General features: G+C 43.2%; 1 protein-coding gene across 2 annotated transcripts; it reads right to left on the bottom strand.

Annotated features, from left to right (window-relative positions):
• Positions 1-5,893: 5,893 nt before the first annotated feature.
• Positions 5,894-22,199, bottom strand: LOC138623447 (phospholipid phosphatase 3-like). Of its 2 annotated transcripts, XM_069702991.1 has the most exons (7): positions 22,011-22,199; positions 21,750-21,926; positions 10,164-10,321; positions 9,680-9,966; positions 9,493-9,550; positions 7,665-7,841; positions 5,894-7,444 (listed from the first exon to the last, which is right to left on the bottom strand). In XM_069702991.1, exons 2-7 carry the CDS (start codon positions 21,784-21,786, stop codon positions 7,340-7,342), a joined length of 822 nt encoding a protein of 273 aa, XP_069559092.1. In that variant the 5' UTR covers positions 21,787-21,926; positions 22,011-22,199; the 3' UTR covers positions 5,894-7,339. The 2 variants fall into 2 exon arrangements, with proteins under 2 accessions (XP_069559092.1, XP_069559090.1); XM_069702989.1 differs by having other exon boundaries at positions 21,750-22,199.
• Between the last annotated feature and the right edge of the window lie 431 nt (positions 22,200-22,630).

Raw genomic sequence — 22,630 nt, 5'->3', positions numbered from 1 at the left:
ACACACACACACACACACACACACACACACACACACACACACACACACACACACACACACACACACACACACACACACACATACAATGCAACTCAATTGATAAACACCACCACTTACTCTGACACACAGACACACATGACACACAGACACACATTTACAAACACTGGCATGCACTGCCCACTAAGTGGACTCATGAGAAAGTATGCAAGAGATTCTGATCAAATTACCAGTTTGGTTAATTTAGTTTGTAAGCTGCTCTCTGTGCCTGCTGTTTCCTGTGATTCACAACAGTATCCACGACTGTCTGGCCTAATGAGTAACATGACAGGAGTTTCAGGGGACAGGGATTTGTAAATAGGGAGCTGCTGCAGTGCCGTAAAATGTCAGTTAAATCAGTGTGTCTATCAGTGTCGTGTTTTGTTAAGGCAGCCCTTGTGTAGCCGTTCACACTTGGCTGATCCCTATTGTTAAATAAACAAAGCCTTGTGTTCGGTTGTGCTGCGGATCAGTGAGGCACTCACCTGAAAAACTGGAGAGGAGAATGGCTAAAAGAGCGAGACAGCGAGAAAAGCACAGTTAAAGTTTCTCATCAAAACCAAAGCACCATAAGAGGGTTTTTTTTACAGCAGTCATTTTGAGATTTAATAGCATGGAAAGCAGGTGAAATTAGTAACATTAACAATGGATGTGTGCCATTTAAGTGCTCCAGTTCCAGGGTCCTGCTAACATAGTGGGACATTCAAATTGAGCACAGCCGTCATCAGGGTTATTAGTTCTAGCAGTGATTTTCCTGCTTTTACAAGTCCCAAAAAAATCCGCTGCAAAAAAGACCTATTATATGAGACAATTTTCACTCTCCAATTTCATTGTCTTTAATGCAAGTCTGACTACTCAGAACAGTTCAATGATGTCCATGAAAGCAGGTGATTTTCACTGTCAACCAGTTAATTCCAACCTTATCACTTTTTTTTTATTTCTGCAGTGTGCTAGTTCCAGCTGTTCCGTGTCTAGACAGATAGACATCTCTGTGGTTCCTCGCCTGCGATTGCCTTCCTGTCTCGGCCGTCACTCCTCATCTTCCTGCAGGAGGTTTCCTTTCCCTCTGCTTTTCCACTGCCGTCATCGTCCGTCACCAAAACCAAGCGGAAGGAGAAACATAATTACAGGACAGAGGTAAAGAGCAGAGCGGTAGCTGTCAGACTGACATTGTTCGACAATTACATCAAATAACTGTAAACAATCCATCGTAAAGGTGGTTGTAGTCCATCTGGCAGGAAAACGATCATTTATTTTAAGAGATACTAAGAGACAAATAATAAAAGAAAAAAAGACAAGTTATGGGTAACAGATTTTGATAATGCACCATTACTGTTATTAAATATAATGTCTGCTACTTACTGTACTCACTGTCCTCTATCCACCAATTATACACAAGCTTTCCTTGGCAAGTGATATTAGTGGATCAGTATTACACACACAAATTACTCACTAGCTCTCCTCATTCACCAGTAGAAATGAAAGGAATATTGTCAGGGGTCTGTTGTGTGCATGCTCATTAAACTATCGGCACTAAGCTATCATCATACTTACATGCACATAAAATAGATGACAGGATATACATTCTCACAGACACACACAGGAGAAAAAAGAACGAGAGACCTGCACTGTAATTAACAGTTTCCTGAGCTCTAACAAGCACATTTAATTTACTTTCTGATGTACTTCAGTGTCCTGTGACATCAGCACCTCAGGTTTTGAATATTCACTCGTGCTGTCTACATCATATTGCGTCACAATTGTCATTTTTTTCTCTTTTGTCCTTTTAATATATACAGTTTAGTCAATCTCCCACACACAGGAATCTCCTTCTAGAATTGTGTTTATCAATGTTACTCATACACACCATAGTGCAGTAGAGGGTGAATCACATGAATGGAGAATATAGTGGTGTATATGTGACATTATGATGGTTTGCATAAGGGAAGGAGCGTTTCATGGCCTAAATGACCTCTTAAATACACACACAGATGATTGTGTGCATTCTCACACATATTTAAAGACATTCGCACGTCATCTTATGGGCAAAAAACACAAAGTGAACACACAGAAAGCTGTAGCTCGTCTGAGAGTAAGCAATGAGGTCAGCTGCATTCATTCAACTTCATGAGCTTCACTTGCATAATGTATTGTAGCATGCTTAAGTGATGAATGAGATGTTTTCATGATTCTCCTGTGTGTATTAACATGGGCTGAGTGTCATGTCACTATTATATTACACCACATGTGAATGTTTGTGTTGCAGGAGGCTTTGCTTGTTGACCTTGGAACCCAGGATCCTCCTCCCACCGATCCACAGCAGTCGTCACTGACACCTCACAGGACCTGACTCTTGTTTTTATTTCCATGATCTTGTTTTTGCATTCCAGTCTGCCTTCAGCAGCCTGTGAGTTATGGAACAATACGAACACAAACACACACACACACAAAACATCCCTCATGCTTCAGACTGCACAATATACACAAAATGGTTGAGTGTCTATTGACAATGAGTCTTGTTAGATAAGATTTTTATATCGAAAGAATGTTGTGTCAAAGTCCAACCTGCTTGTTATGAGTCAGATCTGTCAGTTTTATCATTGTGCCTGGAAAGGCTATTTAAACATGTTTACTTCAGGTTTGTTTTACAGGTGACACAGAGGAAGACGAAGAGCTGGTTCGTTGGCTCGCTCACACCTCCTCCTCCTCAGAAAAGAGACGCTGCAGGTAACTGAGGTCACTCTACCCTAAAACATTCAGCTTGACACAAAGGTAAACACACCACGCATTATGGTGCCAGGTCTTATCAGATAACCTTTTCCATTGTCTTGTAATTTCCTAACACCTCTTTAATCACGCAAATATGACTAATAATATGTAATATGACCTTTAGGATAGTAAATAGTGGCTTATGGGTATGTTTTTATCATGTCTAATGATGAACTGTACAAAGAGGAAATGACAGTGTTGCTTTTCAACAAGCATATTGTGGTGGCAGGGTGTGGTTAGCTCAGCTGCAGGGGGTAGAGAGTGGGAGAAGTGGTTCAGGGAACGGTGCCGGGAAGGTGTAATGAGCACAGCTGAGCCAAATAGGGACTGATGAGCTCTCCCATGAGGGAGAAGGAGGCTGGGGAGGAGCGGTTGCACGGAGACATTGGTGTATGGGCGGGGCAAATAAAGGCATTTTACACCCGTACGTACGACTGAGCGTGTCATCTGTGTCCAGGAGAGACCCCGGTAGCACCAACCTTGCTACACATTGCTATCATTTAAATAATTTGTCACCCCCGAGGAAATGTTCCGCTCTGAGCTATCCAATGTTTATTAATTTCTTTAAAAAGCTGACAGGAAACTCAAGAAACTGTGCGTATCTTGTTTTTTGATTCTAATGTAAGTCACATAACGGAGACATTTAGAAAATATACTCTTCCAATGAGGTATTGCAGCATTTTATCAAATACATGTTTAAGCACTGACTGACTCAAATCTCTACCTCTGCTGTTAAAAAAAATACTCCATATGGAGTCTCAGCTGACCAGCAGTACTCTATTGTGCAGCACGTAACAGAGTCTCGATCTGCTAAGCGATGCTGTCCTCATCAGATAGTATGTGCACTATCTGTGTGTACATGTGTGCTGGACTGATAAATTAGGCATGCACATGATTTTACTGTTGTGTAGTTGAGGAAAACATGCAGCTGGTTTTCCACATTTGGCAGTGACTGTGGCGCAGCAATCCATGCCGTCAGCTCTTTGCGGATCAGTTTTGGAGGTGATTTCTTAGCTCACTCAGTGACTCAACATGGCTTGACGCATCCTAATCCCTGAAGAGCAGAGAGAGAGGACAGGGGAAGCGAGACGATTTATCTAACCAGGAACATGCGAATGAATGTTTTTCATATGCACACATGCAGTCCTAATGGCTGCATCTTGTGTATTCACTTACTGTCATTACTATAGGAGATTTAAAAATATGCATAACAGTGAGGCTGGGGAAACAGGCCTGAACTTGAGCACACTAAAGAGCCCATTAATCCTTTTTAATTCTATTAAGAATTGGACTACAGCTGGATAAGAGGCCAGCAGAGTTCCAGAGACTAAGTCTGTAATGCCTTGGAGACCCATAATAAAAAGCTCTTACTTAACGAAAATTCATATGCTGGGAAATTTCTTTTCCTCTTCACACTTGAATCAATTTACAGTGTTGAGCAGCTTTTACTTGGTAATAAACAAAGATAGGTTGAATTACATTTCGACTGTGTGAGGAAGTGTTTCATCTCCATTAGAGAGGCTTCAAACACGGGCACGTTTTGTAAATGGAATTTGGATGATCTGCAGATGCCTTAATGATGTTATCACTGTCAGAAAAAAAAACACGTCCTTTCCTCACACATGAAGAGATACGCAGGTGAGCTACGTGCCTTCCGCAGCACATTTATCCGTGTGTTGATTTGAATCAGTGCTAGCATCCGCCCTGCTATTTTTGCACCAGCCCAATTTTAGAAAATCATAATCTTATCATCCAGGTGTTCCCCAAAGTTAAGCATGAGGAAGAGGGGGAAGAAAAGCTGAAATTTTATTTTAGGATGAAGCGTGTGCACATTAATAATGGCTTTCACCTGTTGAGATAAGTGTTCAAATACCCCCCTGCTCTAAATGACCACAGTGCTGGACTACTGTTCCATCTGTGTGCACAGTCAGGGCAGTGTAAATATGGAGGCCCTTCCGCCTGGACTTCAGTAATCTGAACATAGAGAATGTGCCTCTGCTTGTTGACTCCAATTCATTTACATAAGGGCCAAAGGGTTATTGAGGAGCACGCCGGTCGCAGTGTAAACGAGATGTCATGTTTGACAGGGTGTGTAAGCTCAGCGCACTGGAGCCTTCCTCTCGCTCAGCTCGGTCACACACACCTAAACATGAGACCAAAACAAGTAGCGAGGCAGACACAGCTAGACAAGAGCCTATCACACAAGCACGTTGCTCAGGAATGAAATGTGTCTCCTCAGTTACAGTATTATGAAACAAAACAGGCCTAAAAACCATGATCGCATTCCTTCCCACCCTGACGTCCCACACCCTTCACCCTCACTCTCCCCAATCTACCACCCCATCTGTTCCGCCAACTGCTCTATTACTCTTTCTCGTCATTACTGGATAACTTCTTTCTGCTCGTCCCCATCCCTTACAGTCATGCACACAGCCATTAGGAAAGCTCTGCCCCCGCCTCTTTGCTCTTTTTTCCTCTCTTTTGCCCTCTGTGTCTGATCTGTGCTGCTTTTTATACTCCTCCCTATAAGCCTGGAAGTAGATTGGAAAGCGAGAGAAAGAAAAAAGAAATGAAAAGAAAATGCCTCAGACGCTCCAACCTGTATCTGGCTTAGCATCGCCATGGTAGCATGACCCCCTGAAACAGCCCATCATGCTCCATTGCACTTGAAAAGGACTGAGTGCAGAGAAGGGGCAGAGCGAGGAAGGGGGTGAAGGGCAAGAGAGAGCTGAGATGAAGGAAACTATCCGAGCACTGGAGTGGAAGCTTCCCAACACAACACGTAGTTAAATCACTTATCATTTCAGTGTTTGTGTTTTGTTTCAGCCCATATTTCATTACCCCCACATAGTCCTCTGGTATCCCATGTGTGCAAAATCAATGGCTGTATGCTGACTAACTCACAAATGGCCAAATGGCTTATTTTACCAACTCTGCTCGTGAGTATCCAGAGACAGCCGAGATGTCATAAATATTGTGACATTGAGGTTAAGTATATGTGTCTCTGGTAGGCATTAGAGACAGTAGGGCATTACTTTTCAGTCTGCTGATCCTAAAAATAACAGGACAGAAGAAGTAAAAAAAAAAAAACATTCAACATTCATTTTAATGGTTTGGTTTTTTTTTTTTTTTTGAGTACAGTGGTTATTTCTGCCGTTGTGGCGTTCACAGACAAAACAAACAACAATAACTGGGAACACAAAAAATATAGCTTTCTGATAATATCTGTGGCTCAGTCTAGTAGTTATAACAGGTACAAAAGCAACTCTCCGTACCTGATCAACACAAACATACAAACAAACACTTACATAAACATGTAAAAACCGTCCAAAACTTGAACTAATACTTTTGAAATTCTGTGTGGTTTATAAAATGTCATAGCTATTTACATTCAGTTTGAATAATTATCATCTCGAGAAAAAAAAAAACAATTATAGTGTATGAGTCTGACATTAACAAAAATAAACACTGATTATTCAAACTTGTGATAAAATATATAATATTGATTATAATTCAAAGGTTCCATTATCCACGTTCAAGTGCTATTAATAAAGATGCACAGGAGGGCCGCTGGGGTCGCAGCCACACATCTCCTGTCTGAGTGGCTTAATTAAAGGTGCAGCTCAAGAGATTGGAGTCCAGGGGCAAAACTTACAAAGGTTACAAAATTCAGTCAAACCTCCACCTCTGAGACACAGTCGAAGTGGTTAGTACATGAAGTGGAAGTGAAGGGAAGTTACCTGGTCAGATTCCTTCCCCCTCACGGCCTTGGTTACACACAAAAAGAAAGATAACATTGTATTACAGCACGAATACTGTTGTTTTTTTCTCTTTGTTTACATAAAGGTTATTTTTTTAGTCATTGTGATGTCAGGCAGTCTGATTAGAACAGTGGCACGTCAGGCCGCTGAGAGTAAAGATGGTTAGAAGTTGACGCCAGTGCTTGTTCCTTTGCACAGAGCTGTCTTTACATCTGAGGTTTGACGGTCTCAGTTCACAGCTGCTGTTTTTTCGAGCCGAGCCGGGGATCAAAAACAGAGAGGAGGCTCATATTTAGCTCGTCTCTCACCCAAGACCAAAGGGTGACCAGTTCTGATTTGAAAGCTAACTAAACACACTCAGCAAAGGCCTCAATCCCAAAAGAAAACTAGTTTAAACTGGCAACTTTCAACATTAGCAGCTTCTAAAAATCCCCATGAAAAATATACATATTTTTTTCATACAAAATATTTGTCATATTACAATGCAGTTCTTTTCACTGGATGGGTTTGACTTACAGTCAAATGTGCTTCTTGTATTTCACATGTGAGTGCGTAAATATGTTAGATGAATGTATGTTTTTGCATGTGTGTGCATCAGTATGCCCCAAAGTGTAAGCATGTGTTAGATTGTACTCTTTAATCAGATCTTTCTCTTAGAATGATTCCCTTTCTTATAAACTAAAGTTTTGTCTCTACTCCTCTGCCGTTCTCCCAGTATTTCTGCAGTCCGTCTCCTCTTATCCTCTGATTCCTGGGATAATAGCGTGCACCTGCTAACAGACAGTTTGCTGGCTGGACAGTGGACTCTCCAGGGACATGCTGTTGGGAGACAGGTCTGGACGGGCGCAAGGCTTAAACATGGAGGAGATGTAGAAGGCCTGCAGGCACAGACAAAAAAAATAAACATGTCAGGTAATATACACAGACCACACATGCTGTCAATCATGCACTGTTTATAAACAGCACGAGAGATCAGAATGAGGAAGATGAGGGGGAGAGCTGATCGTTTAGGCTAAGCTAAGCAGAGAGAAACAAATCCCGTGAAGTCAAAGATAACTCTTTCCAAGACTATTTAGACAACAGTGACTTTGGACATACCACCCAGTATGCAGTGAGCCCTCCCTGGATAAAGCCTGTGACGACGTCAGATGGGTGGTGACGGTAGTCCGAGATGCGGCTCAGGCCGGTGTAGATGGCGATCATCACTAAGAGGAACTGTATCAGTGGGCGCAGTATCCGAGCTCCTCGCCACAAAAACCTTGCCTGCAGATAGAACTGCAGAAAAGAAGATAAATGTTTTTATTATATTCACTGCAGACAAGTGAATATATGCATTTGTAAACTTGTCTGTTAATGTATGCCCCAAAAACACAAACTGATAATTAAGTTTAATGACTTAAGTTCTGTGAAGTCAGACAGAGCTCTTTAAGTGAAACGTGGGCATCCATTCAATCTGCTACCGAGAGGGGGAAGAGAAGCTTGGCATGATTTCATTAACACTTTCTAAACCCTGTTTCCTCCTGTTGTTCAGCCTCATCTCCTGCATCAGTGCAGAATGGATGCACGCGTCTGTAAAAAAAAATGGGGTCACAGGGCGAGCGAGATGCAGATGCGGGGCTAGCTTTATGAGGTGGCTGGAGGTCTGTCTGGGCCCGTCAGCCATTGGGGAGCACGTGGCCTACATTCCTGCGGTGAGGCCGACCCTCGCCGCGTCTTCAACTCATTCTCCTATCCCAGCCGAGAGCAGGTGTCGCTCTTCCCGCCTCACACACACTGTAGCAGCTGGCCAGGGTCCAGGTGGCATGTAGATACAGGTTTGACACATTCTCTCCAGGTTTTCTACAGTCTGTTGAAACATTAGCGAGTGCCTGCATTGTGTGTGTGTGTGTGTGTGTGTGTGGCGAAGCGATGGTATGAGAGAGAAGAGGAACCAGGGTTAACGAACACTGAGGCCCTTCTTTTTCCCAGACCACTTCCTCCCTTCAGTTCTCAATCCTTTTATTCCTCTTATTCAGTCGTACCGTACTCATCCTTGTCTTTCTTTCTGGGTCCAAAAGGAGCTTTGGGACTTCAATAGTGCTCAAGTTAAAATTCTCTTTGAATTTTCGACAGCAGCGACTTCATTTCATTCATTTAAGCTGTATGAAATATTTAGGTCAGCTGATCAATTAAGGGTTAATGACGAGGACATGTATTCCGCCATAACATTTTATGGATTATAATGTGCTTTTGTCTCCCTCTAACTGTCTCTTCTCTCCCACAATGTACCCATGATTGCTGGGCAGTGCAGTGTGAGAGAAAGATGAAGAGACGGGGGGTGAGGGGGTGAAGGGGGGGGGCTTGAGAGGGTGTCTGTTGCTGAAAGAAGCCTGTCGATCTCTCAGCAGGCATATTCAGCCCTCCACCCCCCCTCGTCTAAATGAGACCCACAACAAGGCCTCCTCTGTCTGTGGAGTCTCTTCATCTATTCATGTTCCCTGTGGAAAACATTCTCCCTCATTCTTTAGCCTCCCTCCTCCTCCTCCTCCTCGTCCTTCTCCTCCTCCTCTTCCCCATCTCTCTGCCACACCAGCTCTTTCAGTTTGAAGCAGGATGCCTCTAGAGAATTGCTGCTCTCGAAAATCTCCTCCCTCACGATCGGGAAGCGTGAATTTATTTAACAGCACATGTCTTGGTGTGTGTTTGTGCATGTTTAATTAGCTTAGTTAATAGTTGCACACAGTGCTCTTGGCCTCTAGGGATTGGTGTTGTCTTTTAATAACTGAAAAGAAATCGAGAGCTGTGATATTTCCTCTCAACATTGTGAACACACAGTACCACATACTGTAATTACACACCGTGCGCTCAGGTGAATGTGAAGGTCACATTCCAGATGTGTTTCAGTGCGAGTGTGTGTGTGTGTGTTTGTCGAGCAGAGGTGACTTACTGCCAAATAGAGCATGGTGTACATTGCGAAGGAAGCGTGGCCGGAAAAAAATGACTTCCTGAAAGAGAAGATCAATAAAAGATGACGAAGGTTAAGTTAAGTTACTGTACCCCGCCTTTTGTAAACAAGCCAAATCATTTCTGAGCAAAAACACACATGCACACAACCCCCACACCCACACACACACCTCGCTTCCTCCACCAGCTTCTGGATGGGTTGCGTGCAGGGGGCCTGCGGCACGTAGGTCCCGGGAGTGCAGTTAATGGATGCGTAGGTGATGTTGCAGACAGACAGGAAGTTGGGTCGCAGGCGGCCCACGCTTAGCTTGGCCATGTTGGTGAGACTTTGACCCACACAACCACCAAACAGGAAGCTTCCCAATTCCTTGTACAGGCACGACACATAGCGGTTTCGAATAAAAGCCCGCGAGTGTACACCTCGAAAACGCACCCGGTAGCACTCACCCAGCGCGATCTGAGAAGGAAATAGGACAAGAGAACGTGGTTAACTTAAGTCATACTGCACAGCTACACAAATATTGGTACAGTGAATGTATGTTTGCTTTATTTTTTTAATAAATGTAAACCAGTCACATGCTCCATTATGCCATATCAAAGCAATTACAACTTTAAACTCACTGTCTGAACGCTTAACAGATATGGTTGCCTTACTGTGATGCCAGTGATGGCAATGCCACCAGCGATGAGCAAGCTGTCAGGGATGGCCTCTCGCTCCTTGTAGGGATAGGTGATGCTGGGGTCTCCACAGAAAAAGCCTCGTCTGTACGGAGTCACTGCCTTAAACTCACACGCAAAAAATGGGATGGAGGCTGATGAAATGTAGGAGAGAGAGAGAGAGAGAGAGAGAGAGAGAGAGAGAGAGAGAGAGATGGAAGGAGGGAGGGAGGGGGGAGGGGAGGTAGATAAAAAAAAAAGAAAAGATGACTTGATGAATTTCTGTGATGTGGTCTGTGCAACAACGATCAGAGGGGCCGAAGAGAGCAGAGATAGTCGTACAGTCGGCTCACATAAAGGTAGCCTTCTCTTGTCTCGCAGGAGAAGAGCATGAGATGCAACATCATTTTGTGACATGATCTCCAGATTCCTGGGGATCAAGCATTCCACACATAGCTGCTTCCCCCAGAGGAGAGGGGTTGACAGACAGACAAACGGGGTGATGAGCATGACAACGGAGAGTTAAGATGAGAAAGGAGGAAGATATTAGAGAGCTTGCTGCGCACAAAAATTCAGTGCGCTAAAAAAAGAACAATAAAGTCAGTGTACGAAGAGCAAAGTATTTTTCAACAAAGACGCTTTGTTCCAGTGAAAAGCAGAGACTGTAACTCACAGTTTATTAACAAGTGTCCCACATTATACTTCCAGGCTGGTCACTAATTATACAAACTCTGCATCAGGTGAAAAGGGTCATGGTCTGGCTCGCTTAAGCAAACAAACCTCATGGTGAAAGTTCACATGACAAAAATGTCGCAACATTTTAATGACAAGAAGGGAGACGACATTTGTAGCCCACAAACGAGGCAAACTGAGCCACACTGCTTTTATCCTGCATTGTACTTCAAACTAATAGCCAATAACCCTTTAAAGGCTTGCCCAGCATGCTCTATTTCTCTGTCCCTAATCCCATGTCCCCTTGACACCCCAGGGAATGCAACACGAACATGGGACTAATCATTAACCTTTGTGCCTCTCCCTGTCATCTGAGGCCTGCTGGTTGGCTGGATCGCAGTCAGGCGAAAACACTGATCCTGCCAGGGAATCTTTCAGACTACGTGACTGAGTAGTGCACAGGATGCACATTTCAAAACAGGCCAAAAAGGGAACAACATACGCACGCAACACACAAAAACTTGCCTGGAAATATTTCTGAAATCGTGACGGATCAGCACCGTTAACGTGCGGGAAATGAGAACCTGACATATGATACTGAAGATATGTCCTCACCTCAGCTTGGTTTCAGGTTGAGTCATTATTCTGTGGGCCTTCAAATTCTGATGTTCACAGTGACCATAGTAATAATCAACAAACTAAAGATTATTACTGCAGAAAACAACGAATACATGAAGAGCTCTAGTCACACATTTAACATTCATAAGATGAAAGCTGAGATACAGTCAGAGAGACAAACTGGATTATAAGAGATATACTGCAGTCAAAAGTGTTAATGAACTCTGTCGTCAAAGTCAAGCTGCCCTAACAGAAAGACAAAACACAGATAAAAACAAAACAAAAAAACAAAAAAACAAGCACACTTCCATATATTTCAAGAGATGTTAAGGAAGGAGAGGAGGGGAGGAGGGTGAGGGAAACACTCTGAAGACAGATAGCAGCGGCTGTGACGCCAGCAAAGAGGGAGAGACAGATAGGAAACACCCCTCATCTGACCCCGATCTCTCTCGCATCTCATTCACTCGCCACATCTGCAGGCGGCTCGTCACACAAGTCACGTTGACATCACTCATGTCACACACCTGCACTCCTTCAGCACTGATGCTAATGTTCTGGTGTGGTCTCTTAAGTGAAGCTAGTCAAACCATCAAAATATATTCAAGTTTCAAGGTACATCATCTTAAATCATCCAATATTGTTTGACTCTTATAATGAGTTCTCTAATGGACTACACCATACAGAATATCATTATAAAGATATGTAATGTATTGTACATTACATATATTTAGGAACATTGCAGGAAACTGCTTGCTTGAAGTTATCATTATTTGAGTTTATATCAGCTAAGATCACTGGAGTGTTAGATAAATACTTTGTGTGGGAGTTATTAATCAACACCCTGCATAAGGGTATCCCCATTCATTTCTGCCACCAGCATAAAATTCACATTTCTGAATCTCTTTCATCCACATCTGCGTGTTTCATATCCAAGTGGAGACCTGCAGAGATATGGCCTGACTCACCACTGGTTAAAATTCAGCGCATGGGAATTTTTTTTTTTCTCCATTTAGTTTTAACTCAATAAACTCCATTTTAAATGTTTTGATTGAAAACCCATCCAACACAAAAACACCAAAAGTAGATAACACAACTTATAATGAAGAGCTGACAGCACTTTGTAACTTTTTACACAGACTCAGACGTGATGCATTTACTTTTAAAATTTGTGTTTTGGATTTGTTTTGGGGGGGACAGTTTATGTTCTAAAGTGCTGCTGATAAAGTTCAGCGTTGATGATGATTCAAATATAATAGGGACAATTGGGTGGCAAATAACAACTATTTTAGAGCTTTTTTGCCTTCCATATCATCCATTAAAAGGCCTTCTATGCCTTCTCATCAGATTCCACAATATGGCCAGTCTTCTCTCAATAATCAATGCAATGCTGCATTGATATAGAGATAATGGATCGTCTCCATTAAGGCCAAAATACTCTGCAGTTACAGTATAGAAACATGGACCTCTTAAGAATCAATTTCAATACATATGGTCTAATGGGACCCATGAAGTGCTGAGCCAGATATTTTATGACTTCAATGCCAATACTGATGGCTTGTGTTATTTTCTAATTATTGCATGAACACTTGCAGACTTGCATCTAAAGGGCATGAAACAAAAGTCACTATACCAGGAAAAAGCTGTTTGCAAGGCTCCCAAATGAAGTCAATCCACCAAGTTTACCTCAACTTTAATTCTCACAAAAATTCTCATTGCTGTACAAAAAATGAAAACAAAGCGAACGTACTAAAAAAAAAACACATGCCGAGTTATTCAGAATCAACACAATCTAATACAAATTGTCACAGTCAACCTCTATGCTTTGCAACTACATTAAAACTGTTCTCACAGCAAGACACAAAAACACTGCAGAGCCTCTCACATCATCTGTCAGGCAGCTGTGAGCAAACCTCTGCACCTGGCCAAGACAGGCTTAGAAAAAAAAAAAAGAGACCAAGAAGGCCTGCGTGGGGACCCGAAAAGAGGCAGAGGAATGGGTCGGGCTCACACAGCCAGGCCAAACTGTGCTGCTTGCTGGACCTAACATTCAAAGCAGGAATGCTTTCAAATAGTCAAAAGGGACAGAAAGAAAGAGGAGGGAGAGGGAGGGAGGAAAGAGAAGAGGGGATATGTGCCTCACTCTGAGAAACTCTTCTGGTTCTAATTTACACATCTATGACCACAGCCCAGAATGAGCTCACTGTGAGAAGAGAACAACAACAACCAAAAGCAAGAAGATGTAAAAAAAAAAAAAAAAAAAAAAAAAAAAAAAGGAAAAGCCTACGGAGAAAGTGATAAAAGGAAGAGTGCAAAGAAAAGAGGGCAGATGATAGATATTCATCGACATGCTTTCAGGTCATATTGCTCAACATCAGCTGATCAATACAGTGTCAAACTAAAAACTAGGCTAAAATTCATGGCCAGGAGGCTAGAAAATTGACAAATGGGAGTGAGTGCAGTGAAACTGGGGTGAGAGAAAGCTGAAGAGATGGAGCCAAGAGAGATGCAGCAGGGTTTCTCTATGAAGAACAGCAGACGGAGGCGATTAGTGGTGGTTCTGGAATGTGAAGGTCAGAGATCTGGGCTCTGCTGGGACCCGCTCTGTAAACACGACCCTGCCTCAACCAGCAGAATACCCCAAACACACATACAGACTCAACACATTCACATAAAAACCACACTTGGATGCAAACAAACCAAAGCCACAGCCGCATAGACTAACAGACAACCAAACAAACCGCAAAAAAAAAAACCACCAGCACCTGGAAAACAAATGTGACCACCAAATAAACCACACCAGAACTAGTAAACCAAATACAATAAAACAATCTGAAAGACATGTACTGAGGCAAAGCGCCAGTTGCGGATGCTGCTGTTGGACAAACAGCCTGCACATCCTCATAGATTAGCAGAACACAGCCTAAAGCTATATCTAATGGCCATCTGTTTCATCACACCAAATAATATTTGACTGTAGAGGCCTCGGTCTACATTTGCCCTTTGATAGAACTGGAGGACAGACAATTAGTGACCTGTCAACACAGGTCCATCTGGCCTGGTTGAGCCTGGGCGGTGCAGCACCTTTCACGTGTGGTCCATCCTCACTCGGCCCCTCACCGGCGGGCATGTGCCAACGTTTCTCATCTAAAAATTTGAGCTGCTTATTTACTTTCAAGTGAACCTTTTAAAATAATAAGAAGCTAGCAAACTTAATCGTGCAGTGTCGGAATTTGAATCTTCGCAAGCGTGATAATCCCTGGTAACGACATCACAGAGAGCAGCGTGACCGCCTCTCTGACATGCTCATAAGCAGCAGTCTTCAGTTGGCTTCGACAATTATTTGTGTAATAATGACTTGAGCTGCACAAAGCTGTCCCCATAATTTTCTACAGTATATGATCTAATCCCTACTCAGTCTAAATCAGGTACTTTAATTGTAAAGTCAATCCTTTTTTGTTTCACTTGATATTAAAAAAAACAGTCTTTGCTCAAAGAGATGATCCGGGAAGAGACCGTATGCCCGATGACACAGTTTCCAGCACGCAAAAGAACTCAGACACACACACACACACACACACACACACACACACACACACACACACACACACACACACACACACACACACACACACACACACACACACACACACACACACACACACACACACACACACACAACTGCAGAGCAGGTAACACTTAAACAAGAGGTGGTGTCATTCGCACCAAGGTTGTGATTATGATTGGCAACCATAGACTGCAAGAAAAAAAAACGATTAAAGTACTGTGTGTGTATGTGAGTGCATCAGTGTGTAGAAGTCGGTTCTTCTTGTTCTTCCCTGGTGGTCCAATCCAGGTAGCGGTTAGGTGGGAGAAGAGAGAGCGTCGGCCTCCTGCACTGAAGCACACCCGTTTCTTTTTCCATAATTGCCTGGATTATTATGAGAGACTGTTTTGTCTGCCCTGATGGCATCACCAAGAGATTTATCAGAGAAGAACAAAGAGGGACTGAGGAGCCACAACAGTCTTGGATCTTTGCTCACCAATCTGCTATCATCAACATCTGTTGCAGATGGACTCCACAAAACCTCTTTGAGAATACCCACTGCCTCATTTATCAACACATGTCCACCTCATATAAGGAGGCAAAGGCCCAGATAGAAACAGTGAGACCGCTTAAAGTAGCTTGCAGGTAAAAAAAAAAAAAAAATTATGATATATATTTCGGTTTTATTGCAGTAAATCAATAAACTCACACAAAGTAAAGGAAAACCATGTGGTAAACTAAAATACAATGCTTTTCGCAAACAGTTGTGTTGCCTTTAAGTTGGTTCACCTTCCACCAGAGAACCAGGGGAGCTCTTTACTTGCCCTTTCCACTGTTACTGTTGCCACTGGCCAGTGGAGACATGCTTCCCACAGCTGCTACGGTTCTCTCCACACTTCACTGCCCTGCTTCCTGGAGCCGGGCTCTGGAGTTCAGGGCATGAGTGGTGAGGTTTGAAGTGGGCTGTCTGTCTGCCTGTCTGATTCAGCAGGAACATAAAGGACCTGCCACTGTGGTATGTACCTTGGAAACTTTAAAGGAGTTCTCTGGTGGTTTTTGCAGGCGTGACGGTAAGGGTGTGCACCGTGGGATGAGGGCTGTCAGTCTGCAACATCAGAACGACGCAGGGTTGTGTTTTAGACTGCAGGGGAAGTATTTAGCATTGAGTGGCCTGGTTGTGGCACCGCTGTTCGTAGAGGAAGAGTTGAGGGCTGCAAGGCTGTCTTGTTGGTGTGTTTTGGTTTTGAAGAGGAACCAACTTGGAGTAACTTCAGAGAGGAGCTCGAAAGGATAAAGTAAGAGAAGGCTCCAGCAGGTGAAATGTGACACGATGATAAACTAGTCTGGGTGATGGGGAACCGTGCCGGGCGCCAAGAGGGGTTGTCTTCTTATAGGGGGACAGGCAGACGAGGATGAGTCATTAGCTCTGCGAAGGCAGGGCTATAGGCTGAATTTGGAGTCAGGTAGATAGTCTGATGGTAAGCCTCTCCAGGCCCATTCTAGCTAATGTGCGCTGAGGATTAGAGTGCTACACGCATCTTTATTCACTCATTACGGCTAATACCTATGGACCACCCTGGGCACTTATAGAACCGTCATCGAGAAGATTGCAGCTGTCTCATTAAAAGTACATTTGAAGCTATTTGCTGTCTGAACATTTCTTTTCCTTTTCTGAGTACTACTTCCTCACTAGGACATAAATAGGCAGCTGTGTATACAGTTCCCTCAGGCGCCCATGGCTCTGACCCCTGGCCCCTACTGTAGATCCTCAACTCCTTCTCTCATGCGACTCTCCACTCTCCCTCCCTGGGGCCGTTCACTCATTCAGGCTCTCACTTGCCCCCCCCCCCTCAGTCTTTGGCTGTCTGAGAAATTCCGGAGGCCTGCGTTGACTCTAGTGTGCTAATGGATGAAGGAAGACGTACAGTCAATGGACCGGTGTGGTTTGTCAAAGTAAGTGTGCACCTAATGGATTCCCGAACCTCCACAGTGCTGTCAAATGGGAAGGAGATGCATTAATATACTAACAAGGGAGAGGAAGCGAAATCACTTCTTCCACTAGCTGATGATTTGACTGAGACATTTTTAATGACTCTCCATCTGTCAGCCACAGAGTGACGCCAATGTGTTCCATAACTTCAGAGTGTCAGGGCCCAAGACGTGCAGCAAAACAGGACTGGCAAATTTGTCAACAAACAGCACGCACATGGCAGCTGTAGTAGGGTGTCCGCATTAACAGCCGCGATGACTCATACGCACACAAACACCCACACCCACACTTTTACTCGCACACGCACACATGAACACACACACATAGGAGACGATCTAATATTCCTGGGCCTGTACACACCGGCATGTTGTGACGTGCTGGCCTCTTGCTGTCTCACTCACTTGGCAGCTTTCTCTGCCAGAAGAACAGGACCAGAAATCCTCTAACATAAACCCGCCACCCGCCCATAACACATGCAGACATAAAAACACACACACACACACACACACACGCGCACACGCACACACGCACGCACAAACGCACACACCTCGCTACGTTGCCGGGACACCTTCAGTCCCAAAATAGAGTTTGTCTGAAGAAAAAAGGAGAGAAAAAGAAGAGAGGGTTTGAGTGGAGATAAGCGAGAAAGAGAACAACCCTTTTAGAATTCAGATCATTTGGATAGATACCAGTCATCTCGTCCTGGCATGCTACTTCATGTCTCGAACAAAAACACACACACACACAACGGTGATTAACTGATTCCAGCTTTCTCTTTCTATCGTATGCAAAAACTTGTTCTGCTATTATGTGAATTCACTTTCTCGTGTTTACCAGACCAACCGATGGCATTCATGAACAGAGAAAATCTTTTCACTCTTGTGTGTAGTTTCAACATAGGCTAAAACCGTCTGCATATAAAAGAGTGTGTGGAAATGACACCGTTTCATAATTAACCTCCTGCAGAAGGTCAAGCCCAGCGGCAACCGTAATGTTCCGTTTCGGCTATATAAGCTAATAATGGATTTTCAAGAGCCACTTCCATTCTTTTCCCAATTACCCTAAAGAGAGTCAATAACTGACTTTATTGGGGGTGATGACAGAGTAAAGACCACCTGTGCAGGAGTGAACCAGCAGTGCAGGCTGGGAGGCCTGTTCCTGCACGCTCCTCAGAAATGACAAGCACCCAAAATGTCCTGACCTCTGGGTTGCTGGACGCCGGGCCTCAGATGAAGCCACAGGTCGCAGATTTCAACCAACTCCCCTCACAGCCCTGACAGGAATGCGCGCGCACACGTTAACACACGAGCAAGCCCATGAACTGATTCAGGCATTTGCAGCATTTACATGGAACTCACTGGCACTGAGCTGAAGACCAAGAACAGTCTGTCTTTGTGAAGCATCTATCATGTACATGTCTTAACAGCCCCATAAACAACACAGGCGAATTAGTGAAGCACAACAAGCTTGGTGTTGGGTAAGAATAAGATCAGGTAAACGGAGTCAAAGACTCGGCTAATGTCCTCAATATCCCAGCATTCCACACACAGATTAGAGTTTTTAATTCATATTACCACAACATATGAACTTAATGTCGCCACTTTAAACGTGAAGAAAGCACCAAAGAGACATAAGGAGACAGTGATAACCTCAGAGCATTGTGGAATTCCTCTTCAGCTGATCACATAATGAGGACGATTGCTTCAGGGTGAAATTCCAGTTACTGTCGTGAATGAGCCCCTTTACAGGATGAATAATGCTGGCGGGTCAACTGTCTGAGGGGATGTGAAGATGGCAGTGTAAAAGGGAAAATTTGGTTAGTCAGAGATAAGAGGGTTAAGAGAAATGAAGAGCCTTATTCATTGGATGGCATTCACTGGAAAATGCCCACAGATGAGTCAATGCCAGACCTCTGCTGATGACTAGCATGAGTGACAGAAACAGGCAGGATGCAGTCAGACAGATGGGAATCTATGAATAATCGAATAGCTAAGAAGTGCTACCATTAGCCACAATGGGTATAATAGTGCATTGCAGTGTACCGTATATCGTGCTTTCATTTTAGTACACATTGTATGTTGAACAATTCACCACTTGTGAGTTCAAGTTAGCGTTCGTGTTGTGGATCTGAGACGATACAGTGAGTGTCAGCACATCTCGTTGGGCTTCATGAAACAGTATAGCACTGTTTTTGTTTTGTGTTATTTTTTTGCCGATAATAAACCACTAAGCTTGATGCTTAGTGACTCAGTGGCAGCATTATCGAGTCAGAGGGGGAATAAGAGGGATCAGAGTAAGCAGTTTTGTGAGAAAGCAAGTGGCGTGTAGTTTGTATCTCCGGAGGAGAACTGAGAGAGACCATTTCCTCCGTTGTGCTGACTGATGCTGGGTTGCAAGCCACTTCCTAAACCCAGGACAAAGCTGGAGAACATAGTGTGCAGAGCGAACGGCTAATAGCATACCTGCAGGGGTTAAGAATAACACGGCAACGAAAGTAACTGCTTCACACTGTTGTTTTGTTTGTTCGGGCAACTTCCTACACTTTAACTGTCAATGAGCCTGAGACCTGTCGTTCTGCCTAGACGGGTTCTGCCTCTCTTGTATTTGCTGCCGGTCCGGATAACCACTCACTCACACAACACTGGTGCTCCCTTCCCCATCACAATCATGTGATACGACAACATGCAATTTATGGAATCATATTTGGTCTCACTTTTCACAAAATCAGTTGGTGCCAAACTCGGCCGTCAAGGTTTCCAAGCGTTTCTGATGATAACCCGCCTTAGAGGCGGAAACTAATTAAGAACATTTACTCAAGTACTGTACAATTCCAAATGCATTTCTAGGGTTCTGGCACTTCACTGAAGTATTCTCATTTTATTTAACTTTCAAGCAACAAATTTCTGAGAAAAATATCTTTCTCTTTCCTTCCTATACATTTCTGTAGTCACTATATTATAGATAGATAGATAGATAGATAGATAGATAGATAGATAGATAGATAGATAGATAGATAGATAGATAGATAGATAGATAGATAGATCTAAAATATGATGCATTACAGCATTTTTGACACAACGCATTAATCGGCTTTAGAGCTTAAGCGATTAGTCTATTAATCAATTTATGTAGTGACAGAAAGTCAATCGCAAACCATTTTGATAATCGTTTTGGGTTATTTCTATTGAAAAAATGCAAACATTTTCTGATTCAGCTTCTTAATTGTGGGTTTCTTTAGTCCTTCATGACATTTTTCATTATCAACTAATCTGGTGATTATTCTCTTGATCAAGTGAGCCGTTTGGTCTTAAAAATGTCAGACAATTATAAAAAGAAAATGTCCACCAGTGTTTCTCAAAGCCCAAAGTGCAACCAAAAATGTCTTCTTTTTTTTTTATCCAACCAACAGTCCACGACCAGAAAATATCCAGCTTTTAAAAGCTGAAATCAGAAAATTTAACTCAATAGAATTCAAAACTATTCATCAATTGTCAAAATACTTAGCGGTTAATTTTGTGTCAATAGACTAATCGATTAATCAACTCATCATTGCAGCTCTTGTGTAATTCCAGTTAAATTGGGTCTCAGCTTTTGTGCCATATACTAAACAGAATGATAATTATAATGCTGATCCACACTGAATCAAAAGACAATGTGAACGAATCTCAATCGCATTATCCTCGTATGTATCCATATGGATACCAATTTACCAAGTTAAATTGTAACTCAAGTGCACGCTTGTTAAAAACTTTTGGGTTTGGCTACTACTGTTTGCACATAAAACACTCAACAATTTAGCAAGTTTCAGCATCTTAAAACTAGTCAATAAAATGTAAAAACAAAAAAAAAGACTGATCGATGAATTCAAAACGATCCTAACTTGCCACAACTAGCTTATTAAAATTCACTATCAGTCGGTATCCATTTGTCATCTGTGTGTAATAGAAAACCTCATTTTGGCCATTCCTTTGTAATGGTTATGACAGTGGCCCCTCAGTTATTGTCCACATGTTGTTACTGATATTCTGTTTCTCCTTGTGGAACCCGCTGGTTACTTTTATTGAATTATAAGCCTGCATAGCCTTCCAGCAGAGCATGGTAAATTATTCGTGGCCAACATTGAGTAATCCAGCAGTGAGAGAGGCTCAGCGAACAGAGGTAATTTTCGGCAGGAGAACACATGCACGGTGCATGGTTTTTTTTTTTTTTTTTTTATCCCTATTCCCACGTTCTTCTCCCGGGAACTTTTGGGGTGTGTGTGTGTGTGTGGGGGGGGGGGGGGGTTACCATGGGAACAGATGAATTCCCGGGACAACTCCACTGCTGCCAACTGAGCCCCCCCCCCCCCCCCCCCCCCGTCTCCATCCCTCCCTCCCTCCGTCCTGACCCCACGTGCACCGACGGGACCGAGCTCAAGTTTTCTGAACAGTTTCCATTTGACTTCTGAGAAAAAAAAAAAAAAAAAAAACGCTTTGCAGCTTTGTTAACTTTAACAAACCATCACCATTGTTTTGTGTTGATTTCCTCCAGATTTGTTTCTTAATAACGTTTACAAAAAAAAAAACACAACTATCTGAAAACAGAAGCAAACAGAGGAACCTTTAAAAAGTTCATTGTCGTACTCAAAGCTTTGAAAAAGTGGAATCAATTTTCATTGCATTAAATAGAGAACCATATTTCAAATGCAGAGCAAAAAAAACAATGCAATGTTTGCTGGGGCAGTTCGTTTCAAAGATGTAGTAAATGCACTCATTCTTACCAACACAAAGGCAAATGACATCCAGACCGACGAGCATCTTCCTCTTGGTGCAAAACGAGCTCTCCTCCTCGGGCTGCGTGAGGAAATGTTTCCCAGCTCCGTTCTCCTTTCCTTCCCCAGCTCCTTCACCGTCCGCCAACCGCAGCTGGAGCTCCGCGTCCCGGGGCAGCGTGTTGCCTTGAGTAACGGTGGAGTTGAACTTTTGCATGTCTTTAGCTCGAATAAGTTTGTGACAACTTGTTCAAAAGCAGTTGCACTTACTCCTCTCTTTCTCTGGGAAGTCCCAAACGTTCTAGTCCGTCCGTCCTTGGGGCAGCAAATCCATGTCAACCAAAAGTTTGACAGCAGCAGAGCAAAACAAAACAACCTCCAGTTGAGACGCTTATCATCCAAAGGAAAAGAGCAGGGGGGGGGGGGGAAGCGAGGCGGGAGTAAAGTGGAAATAGGAGGGAACTCAAACACCCGACTAATCTCCAGCTCAGTTTAACCTCACAACAAACTTCTGAGTGCAGGGAGCCTCCGTGCTCTCAAATGTCCTGAACACGCCAACATTTGCGTTTAAGTCACCAAACATTCACGAAAGAATGAAGTTTGGAGTGCAAAACTTTCAAAATAAAGTAATTTCCTTCACGAACGATCGTGGAACATTTATTTTGGTAAAAAATTGCGAAACATTTCCGGTGTTATGTAGTTTGACTCCATACTGCTGCTGGCTTGCAAACCTCAGTGGTAAAACCCACAAAGTCGATGTGTATCGATCGGACTGGAGCTCGCAATATGTTCGATCCACCTGACCTGACAGCTGTTTGACTGGTACTGTCCACTGAGATGTGTCCTGACTCATTAAACTGTCCCACCCATGTCAGGACACCAGGAGTGGA

This window comes from Brachyistius frenatus, unplaced genomic scaffold, assembly GCF_029030835.1.
Source record: "Brachyistius frenatus isolate BFR_SWC_R1_liver_20210118 unplaced genomic scaffold, ASM2903083v1 Contig_43, whole genome shotgun sequence".
Taxonomy (NCBI): Eukaryota; Metazoa; Chordata; class Actinopteri; family Embiotocidae; genus Brachyistius; species Brachyistius frenatus.
This window is presented reverse-complemented; position numbering and strand designations above follow the sequence as displayed.

What these genes read in the sequence shown, in the direction of transcription:
- LOC138623447 (XM_069702989.1), bottom strand. Translation starts at nt 21,957, where the DNA reads ATGCAAAAGTTCAACTCCACCGTTACTCAAGGCAACACGCTGCCCCGG. An exon ending in AAGCTGGTGGAGGAAGCGAG is followed by an intron (nt 9,551 to 9,679) that starts GTGTGTGTGTGG and finishes CTTCTCTTTCAG; the next exon opens with GAAGTCATTTTTTTCCGGCC. An exon ending in GGCTCACTGCATACTGGGTG is followed by an intron (nt 7,445 to 7,664) that starts GTATGTCCAAAG and finishes CTGTGCCTGCAG; the next exon opens with GCCTTCTACATCTCCTCCAT.